At 59.1% G+C, this 9,282-nt stretch overlaps 1 protein-coding gene across 1 annotated transcript; it reads right to left on the reverse strand.

The window, feature by feature from the left end:
- Positions 1-1,214: 1,214 nt before the first annotated feature.
- DLX5 (distal-less homeobox 5) lies at positions 1,215-4,315 on the reverse strand. Its single transcript, XM_068934916.1, has 3 exons — positions 3,703-4,315; positions 2,291-2,475; positions 1,215-1,931 (listed from the first exon to the last, which is right to left on the reverse strand). The coding sequence occupies exons 1-3, from the start codon at positions 4,190-4,192 to the stop codon at positions 1,599-1,601; spliced, it is 1,008 nt and encodes a 335-aa protein (XP_068791017.1). The 5' UTR covers positions 4,193-4,315; the 3' UTR covers positions 1,215-1,598.
- Between the last annotated feature and the right edge of the window lie 4,967 nt (positions 4,316-9,282).

Raw genomic sequence — 9,282 nt, forward strand, 5'->3', positions numbered from 1 at the left:
CACACACACACACACACACACACACACACGAAACATGGCAGACAGGAATGGAGAGAGAAGAAAGGAGGGGGAGGGCAGCAGGGAGGAAGACTAGAGACAGGTAAGTGCGCCCCAGGGTACGGAGCGTGCCTTTTCAGGCCCCGTCTCCCAGCCCTGCAAGCGCTCTCCCTGAGATCCTCGGATGACAGGATGTAATTTTTTATCTCGGGGATCCTTCAAGCAAAGCCTTTGTCACATTTACTGCCGCCGCTTTTCCCCGCATGGCCGTGATTTTCCAGCACGATTCCCTGCTCCCTGGCGCCGTGTCTCACGGCCGGAGACAGGGGCCCGCGCGGGGCCGTGGGGGAGCGGGGCGGCGCGGGCTCCGCGGGAGCCGGGCGCGGGGCCGGCGCGCCGCAGCCTCCCGGGGAAGGCGAGGGCCCCGTGCGAGCAGAGGGGCCTCGCTCATGTCCCACCACGCGAGTCCTCCCTGCTACAGGAAGAGCTGCCCGGTGCCCCCACCCGAGCTCCTGCTCCCGGGCTGAAATCGGGTCCCCCCCACCCCCGTCCTTGCACCGGGCGGCACAGAGGAAAGAGCGAATAATCTCTTCGAGGCCCAGAGCTTTCCCTGAAAACAGTGTATATAAATAAATAAATAAATATATATATATATATGAAAAGTACCTCTACATAGTCCCTCCTTCAGACGGAACCGCTGGCGATCGCCTGAGCCCGCCACGGGCTTTTAACAGGAACAAGGGGGAGCGGGGCCCTCATTTTATCCTTTTCTCATATTTAGTGGCTCCCTTTGACGGAAACGTAATTTGTATAATTACCCGAGCGCACACGGGCGACTGATGGGCTGTGGAGTGTGCAGCTCTCGACGCTAATTGCTCTCAGGAAAGGATTCAGGGCGGCTTAAGGCGAGAGATTTGCTTTTTAGCGTTAGGATGGCCAGCTTTCGGCTCGTCTTAAATCACCGTGGGTTAAGGGTGTTCATAGTCTTTGAAAAGCCCCTTTTCCAGAGTGGGGAGCATCGCTGCCTCTTAGCTCACATGTGTGGACTTACAAAGGTCAGATCCTGCCAACCTGCACGGATTGCAATGGCACTGCTCATCTCAGCAAAAGTCTGCACTTGAAACTATAGCTTGTGGGATCGAGCCCCTTAATAAGAATCGCTCTTTTCTCTCTCTCTCTGCAAACAAAACTAGGATTCTTTTCTCTCTCTTTTTAATAGAAGAAGGGGTAATTTGGAAACGTCTCTCGTGGTCGAAATAATTTTATTTTATTCAGAATATACAGTTTAATTCCTCTATCTACAATTATTTACAGGGTTAAAATAACATTGAAAAAAGTCTCTGGAAAAGTTGAGGTCATAGATTTCAAGGCACCATTGATAGTGTCCACAGCTGAGCCAAAAAAGTCCGTACTGTATAAAAAAGGGTTTCCTTTGAAATGCAATAAGTTACATGCACAAGCTTTACACATTTTAATCTTTTTGTTTGTTTGTTTCCCTTTAAAAATCCCCCATATGCATTCCTTTCGTTATTATTCCTTAACAGTAAAACACAGGAGTCCAAGGAACAAAAAAATAAAATAATAATAATAAAGGTCAGATTCTAATAAATTGTCCCAGAGGCCAGCGCTAATGGGTGCTGTAGGGAGCCGTGGGGTTGGAGGTGGGAGTTGATGGCGTTGGCAGCAGGGTACCATGAAGCGGAGCTCTCCAGGTAGCTGGATGCAGGGGATGGGTTGGAGTTTGGAGGGTGAGCGTGTGCGTGGGCATGATGGCTGAGGGAACGGGACGAGCCCTGAGGTTCCCAAACCGCAGGCGACTGTGGAGAGTTGCAGGCCATGGGGTCGCTGGAGCTGGGGCTGTGCTCCGGAGGCATTTCCCCGTTCTTCATGATCTTCTTGATCTTGGATCTTTTATTCTGAAACCAAATTTTCACCTGGGAGGGAGGCGGGAGGAGAGGAGAGGAGGGGGAGGGAAACAAGCACCATTAATGCCAGCCGCGGAGACGCTCCGCGGATGCGGGCGCTGAAGGAGACCCGCTCCCCCCGGGCCCCGGCTCCTCCCCGGCCCCTCCGCGGGGCCCGATCCTCCCGGCCCGACGGAGGGGGCACAGGGGGCCGCAGGGGTCAGCGCCGAGCCCCGCCGAGCCGGGCCGGGCTGGGCCAGGCCGGATCGAGTCGAGCCAAGCCAGAACGAGCCGAGCCGAGCCGAGCCGAGCCGTAGCGGGCCGAGCCAGGTCGTGCCGGTCCGAGCCGAGCCGCGCCGCGCCGCGCCGCGCCGAGCCGTGCGCGGTACCTGTGTCTGCGTGAGTCCCAGCGAGGCGGCCAGCTCGGCTCGCTCGGGCAGGGCGAGGTACTGAGTCTTCTGAAACCTCCTCTGCAACGCCGCCAGCTGAAAGCTGGAATAAATAGTCCGGGGTTTGCGCACTTTCTTTGGTTTGCCGTTCACCATCCTCACCTCGGGCTCCGCCACCTCCTTCTCTGCACGGGCGCAAGGGCGGGAGAGAGACAGAGACGGAGACGTTAAGGCGCGGGCCCCGGCTCCGCGCCGCGCAGGCTGCGCAGCCGGCGGCGGCGTCCCGCCCGCGGGCTGGGCCGGGCCGGGCCGGGCAGGGCAGCGGCGCCGGCCCGACGGGCCCCCGCGGCTCCCCCGCGGGCCTCCGCCCGCCGCGGCGGCGTGCGCGGCTCGCAGGCCCCGCGCACCCCGCGCCGCCTCAGCGGGCGCGCAGGCCCCTCCGCGCCGGGTTGCCCCCCCGTCGCCCCCCCCCTCCCCATGCGAGGAGCGGCGGGCGCAGAGGACGCGGCTTGGCGCCGGGGCCCCTCCGCGGCCGCGCAGGGCCGCCGACCGGGCTGTCTGGGAGGGCGGCGGTGCCGAGCACGTAACTCCGCGCGGGCGCGGGAGGGAGCGCGCAGCGGCGGCTCGCACCGCACGCGCTGGGGACGCGCATCTTGGCAGGATTGTTCGTGCCCTGCTGGGAAGAGCCCAGCGCGGAGCGGGGACCTCTCCGCAGCCGCGGAGCGCTCCCCCGCACGCCCTCGCCTGCCCTCCACCGCCGCCGGCGTGTCCCCGAGCCCTGCCGCGGCCGCATTCATCCCGAGCCAAGCTCCAGGCGCTTGGCTGGGGTTTGGGATTTTTTCCCAACCCTTTCTTCTTTTTTTAACAACAACTCACAGAGAAGTGAAAGGAAAGCTCTGAAAATGCGGTGCTTTCTGGAAAAAAAAATCCTCCCGGTTTTCCAGCCCTGCCACGGCTGGGCTCCCCCTCCCAATCTCCTCCCCCGCCCCTCCAGCACAGGGGAAGGAAACTTTCTTTGCCACCGCGAACCTGAGTTTGAGACACACAACAAGGCTCGGCTATTTTCTCCCCTCTTCCTGCGGGGGGAAGGAGGAGGGAGGCAGCCGTGGGGGCCCCGGGGCAACCGAGAGCCGTTTGCTTCTCTAAAGGACTAGCTCTTTCCGAGAGGATTTCTGTTTTAGATCGCGCAGGCTGATTTTGGGGTCAGGAAAACTAGACCCAGCTTTCTTCCTTTTTTTAAAATTTACTTTCTTTCTTTCTTTCCTTCCCCCCCCTCCCCCCCGTGGTCAGGAAAGGCTCCATCTCTGCCGTCTGCGGGGAAGGGAGAGGAGCTCGGCCGCGTACCCCTCTCCCGCCCTGCCCCCGCATTGAATCCCCCCCCCCCCCCCAGCCTTTCTCTCCCTGGCTCTCACCTGGCTGGCTGGCAGAGCTCTGCACCCGGTTGTAAGCTCCGCTGTACTGGTGGTACGGGCTGGCGTAGCTGTAGTCTGCATAGGCTTTGGCAGGATAGTTCCCAGCAGATCCGTTCATGCCGTGGTACTGGTACTGGTAAGGATTGAGAGCTTTGCCGTAGGAAGCCGAGGTAGGCGAGCAGTAGCCGTGCGGGGCTCCCCCCGTGGGACTGTAGTAGTCGGAATCCGTAGCCGAGGACTCGGGTAAAGTTGGAGATTCCTGAGACGGGTGGTGCATGGCTGCAGCCGTCTGAAAGGGAGCCTGGAAGTCGCCGGATCTGATGTTGGGGACCCTTCTGTCAAAAACTCCTGTCATAGCTCGGAGCCGGCTGCTCGCTGGGGCTGGCTGCTGGGGCTGCTCGGGTCTAAGCAGACATGTCTGGGGGAGGAGGCTGGGAGGCTCTGAGTCTCTGTGTCTGTCTCCGGCAGACTGCTGGCTGGGGCGCAGCATAGGCTTGGTTAAATCCTTAATTGCGCTCTTACGCACAGCAGGGTGGATCGGGTTCCATTGGCCAGAGCAATCAGGAGCAGCGACACCCTAACTCGTCCAACTAGTTTAGCACAACAAAGCTTTGGCTTAAAAAAAAAAAGAGAGAGAAAAAAAGGGGGAAAAAGTCCCATTCAAGCTCTTTTAAAGTGAATACCAACAGCAGTACCCAAGCGATAACATCGCGATCGGGAGGTTCCCGGCTCCCCGCTTTCGGCCGGCGAGGAGCGGGCTCCCGGCCCCGCCGCCCCGCGGCCCGCACCCCGGGGGCGGACCGGTGCCCCGCACCTCTCCGCGAAGGGCTGCAGGCAGGGGGCTCCGATTTGGCGGCCGATCCTCTGGCTACGTTGATCGCTTGGAGATAACGCGCCAGGCACTCCTGATTCCCAACGCGATTTCTGATTTGGTGGCAATAACCATTAGCGTCTAACTGGCGTTGTTTCACTCGGATTGTTCTTCCTCTCCTGGGGGACGTGGTCCGGAACCTCTGCATTAAATAAAGTAAACCGCTTTACCCCCCCAAAAATCTTGAATTATAGTTACATCATTTCCTGCATCGAAGATACTAGCACGGCTCATACCCAGGCAGCAGTTTCCCAGCACAACTCCCTGCTGCAGAGGTGTGTGTGCGGGGAGTTGTTGGGGGGGGGGGGATTGATGGCCTGATATGCCAAAGAGAACCCCCACCCCCGGGTCGTATTTTGCGAAGGGCGGCCTGGCTTTGTCACGACCCCGTGTGAGGAGGCCCCCCCCCCGGGGCTGCAGTGCCCTCCGCGGTGCCGCCCGCGGCAGCCCGGCCCGGCGGGGGCCGCCCGGCGCGGGCGATGCTCGCCGCCCGGGAGCGGCTCCAGCTCTGGCGCTGAGCTCAGGCGTGCATCGCGACGGGAGCCGCGACCGAGCCAGCCAAGGAGAAACCCCACTCGATTCACGCTCACGAGTGGGAAAAATCACCGGGACAGCGCCCTGGGGCTTTGCCACCCCAAGAGTCGATTTCCCCCGAGGTTACGACCCCAGAGAAGTGGCTGGCGGGACGCCGGTCCCGACAACCGGAGCGAGGGGCGGCCCGTCCCGTCCCCCTCCACCCGCGGCACCCCACGCGCGCCCGAGAAAGGGCCGTGAGCGGGCCGCGAGTCTAACCAAGCGGCCGCGGGACACGGGACTCGCCTGCCCCACGACCCGGTTTTCCGTGACCGGCTGTGCAGCCCGGGTCCCAGGCGATCGCTCCGCGGCGAGGAGCAGCCTGCGGAGCCCCTCGGCCCTCCGCGCAGCGCTGCGCAGGGAAGGCGCAGCTCCGCGCCCGCGGTCAAGACGGGGCGAACCGCGCTCGGGTGATGCCCGTCCCCGATGATTTTACAGCAACATTGCAAAAAACGGATCAGATTTTACTAGACACTGAGGAAAACAAATAAAAGGCTGTTTTCGGTGACCTGGAGTTGTCGATTTTTCTGAAGTTGTTTACTCTCCAGATTTAGACTGTTTGCTCACCGAAGATCCCCTAGCCAGCTGGGTAACACTTGTAACACAACCGTGTATGTTGTACTTGAACTTATTGTTTGCTTTGGAAATGTCCACAGCTCATATAAAATCACATTAAACAAATCCCCAACCATTTCATTACATGAATCACTTACTTAAATCCATTAGAAATATCTTCCCCCCCTTCTTTTTTTTTTTCAAAGAGAGGAACCGAAGAGGTATATGTTTCTCCACTGGGGAGGTGGAAAATAAGTTTATTAAAGCGTCCAATTTGCATCCAGCTGGAAGGAACGGCAGGGATTTTAAACAGATGAAGTGGGGGGTGAACCCATTTGTGTCATAAATTCCAGGGCACTGCACTTCAACACGTCCAGGCAGGAAGGTGGCGTTGGAAAGGAGAAAATACGAGCGGACCTCGGAGCTGGTGCTGCACCGGGCTGCAGCCGCGCAGGAGCCGCAGCGGGTCCGCGGCCAAGCCACGCCGACAAGCAGCTCGCGCGGAAATCTGGGCTGGCTTCCTGCAGGGGAGAAAGTTTGCTCTTGTGTTATTCAGAATCGAGGGAGGAAAAAGTTTCGATATAATAATAATAAAAAGAATCCACCAGATATAACCACAAAAGCCCCCAGCTGATTTTTTTTTTTTTTGAAAGACATCCGCAGCCGTTTTAGTCCGTGTGAGGATCGCTGATCGGAGGGCGCACAAACCCTCCTGTTGGCGGGTTTCCTGCCCCCCATCTCTACCAGCCCGCACCCGATTTTCTTGACTTTGGGCTGTTTTTTTTCCCCCTCCCAGTGGTTTTTATTTAACACATCCGGTGGGGAGAGAGAACATTTTAGAAGGAGCCTGTTTTCTATTTCACAATATGGTCATTGTTTATCAGCACATGCTCGCTCCGGCGACCGCGAGAGGCTGCCCGGGGCCCCCGCGCCGAGCCGCGGCCGCACGTACCGGGGCCCCCCGCGCTCCGCGGGCCGGGCCGGGCCGAGCGCGGGCCACGGCGCTCCCGCGGCGGCGACACGTCGGAGCGGCCCCGCCGCCGTGCCCGTGACAAGAGCGCCACGCCGCGGCCGCCCACCGCGCAGCGCCGCGCCGCGCCGCCCCCCGCCGCGCTACCTGCGCCCCGCCCGGCCCGCGCCCGCCAGCCCCCTTGCGCGCCGGCGCCCCGGCGAGCCGCGGCCGGCGGTGGGTCGGTGGGGCAGGCGGGCCCCCCCTGGCGGCCCTGCGGGGAGCGCCTGGCGGCGGGCGGGCCGGCCGCGCCTTCCGCCGCCGGGGCCAGACTGAGAGGCGACGGCGGCAGCCGAGGCGGGCGGCACCGCCAGCGCTGTGTCCCCACAGGGCACAGGAACCGGCACGGAGGAGCCGCCGGCCCGGCGGCCGCTCCCTCACAACGCGCCGATTGTTCGCGGCCGCCGCGCGCCCTGGGAAGGTGCCACCGAGGCAGCTCGCGGGCCCGGCCGGCCCCGGGGGCGGCGGGGGGGGGGGGGGGGCGAGACCACCCCCCCCGCCGCCGCCGCCGCCGCCTGCCCGCCCCGCCGAGCGGCGAGGCGCCAGACCGGGCTCCGCGCCCCGCAGCGCCGGCCGCGGCGGCAGGGCCCCCCCGGGGGACAGGGCCCCGCAGAGCAGTGGGGGTGCCGCCGCCCCCCAGACCCCTTACCCGCCCCCCCGCCCTGGGCCTGGCTGCGGAGCAGCTCTGCGGGCTGCGGAAGCCCCGCTCCGGCTTGCCTGCTTTAGGAAAAACGATTTTTTTTTCAGAGCCGAGGCGGGTTTTTGCTCTGCTCTCTCGCCCATCAGCACTTTTGTGTCTAGCCGACGTGCAAAATATTTCGGATGAAGCCGCTCAGACTTTTGGATGAAATCTTCTCAATTGTTCAGAGAAAATCTTCCACTTTCTGGATAAAGTATTCCAGTTTGGGCACTGAGTTTTTGCTGGAAACTGTATTTCCATGGAAATTGCTGGCAAAGAATGAAAGGAATTTTTTCCCCTTCATTAAAAAAAAAAAAAAACCCTCCTCAGTGGAGACATGGTTTAACTCTTTTCTTACAGCATCAGAAAAGGGTGATTTCCAAGGACCTGGGCAACCAAGGTCCTTCCTAGGGCTCCAGTGCATCATCTTAAGCTGTTCACCTAGAAGAGTATTTTCAAACTGAAAAGGCAAAGTCCCTAAAGCTGGGAAAAAAAAAAAGGTTGCATCTGCTTCAAAGTAAAAATCTTGTTGTTCCCAGTATGGTCAAAAGCTATCTAGAATCCAGTGAAGGATTCTAGATAATCTAATGAACTACCCAGAAGGGTGTTCTCAGTGCGGTGATAACAAGGGAAAAATGCAGAAAAGGAAAAAAAGCTGAGGATGGGGAAGGAGAAATAAGCGTGACAGAAAATCCAGCCAAAGAGTCCAGGAATTTTTGCTCAGATTTCAGTAACTTTCTGTGGCGCCTCCGGCTCCGTGTATAGCAGCTTTGCTGGTTCAGGAAGAGGAAAACCTGGCATTTTTCTACCTAAGCATGACATGAGCTGCGCTGAAGAGCTTAGGGGCCTCCAAAAGCAAGGGAGTTTTTTTAGGTGCTTGTGAATGTCGCCATTGGAGTTTGCGGGAGGATGCATGTGTGCTCGCTCTTGGGTTCAAAAGCGTATCTTGTCCCTCAAGCGTTTGGGTAGCCTTTGTTTTTGTCCTCCATCCTGAAGCATTTGCTAGGCTCTTGTCACGTTCCACCCCTGGAGCAGCCTCTTCTCTTCGAGTTGCTTGCTAATGCCCAGCAAGCAACCAGTCCTCTAGTGACGAGGAGAACTGTCGCTTCTGCATTTCCAGTCACTTGCTGCCCATGTTGGTTGCAGCCCGGTTCTGCTGGGCTCACTGGCTCTGGCCTGGGAATTACTTTGAACATGAATACCATGATGTAAAATTTTAAGAATTAGAATTTGCCCAGTAACAAACTGAGGGCAAATTGTGGCTGTCTCTTTCACTTGCCAAAGAGCTGACAGGAGTAGCTTAAGCGTGCACCTGTTTCCCCAAAATTGCGCCAACGTGATCGAAGGGAGGAGCCAGGGCTCCCTGTTAGCATCGACTGTAGCAGACTGACCTGAGCATGCAGGACAAGATTATGCTGAGAAGGTTGCTGGAGATGCAGTGTGTCACAGCTAGACACACAGAGGAGGAGAGCAGAAGCAGAGTCCGTATCTCCCCCCACATAAAAATAACAAGCCACAGCCCTTCCTACCTCCTTGAGGCAGAGCAAGCTGCCTGCTTGCAATCCCTCTTCCCTCCTTTCTTGGGGCGACTGTGCGAGGGTCACTGAGGGGTTGCTTAGGCTTTTCTTGGTGCAGAACAACCTTCCCAAGGCAGGGCATTGCCTTGCGAGCGACTCCAGCCCCGCTACAATGGGAAATACTTAACAGACTGGCTCGCTCCCTTGCCTTTTTGACCTCTGTGCCCAGGAGCTCAAGAGGCAGAAGGGGAGCTCCCATTGTTCTTCGATGCAAGGGCTCTGCACATACGTGACCCATTTTTGTGAAAGAGGAGATGTGCTCAGGGACAGGACAGGATGTTTCAGGAGAAGCCCATCCCAGGGTTTCTGCCCATTT

This window comes from Struthio camelus, chromosome 2, assembly GCF_040807025.1.
Source record: "Struthio camelus isolate bStrCam1 chromosome 2, bStrCam1.hap1, whole genome shotgun sequence".
Taxonomy (NCBI): domain Eukaryota; kingdom Metazoa; phylum Chordata; class Aves; order Struthioniformes; family Struthionidae; genus Struthio; species Struthio camelus.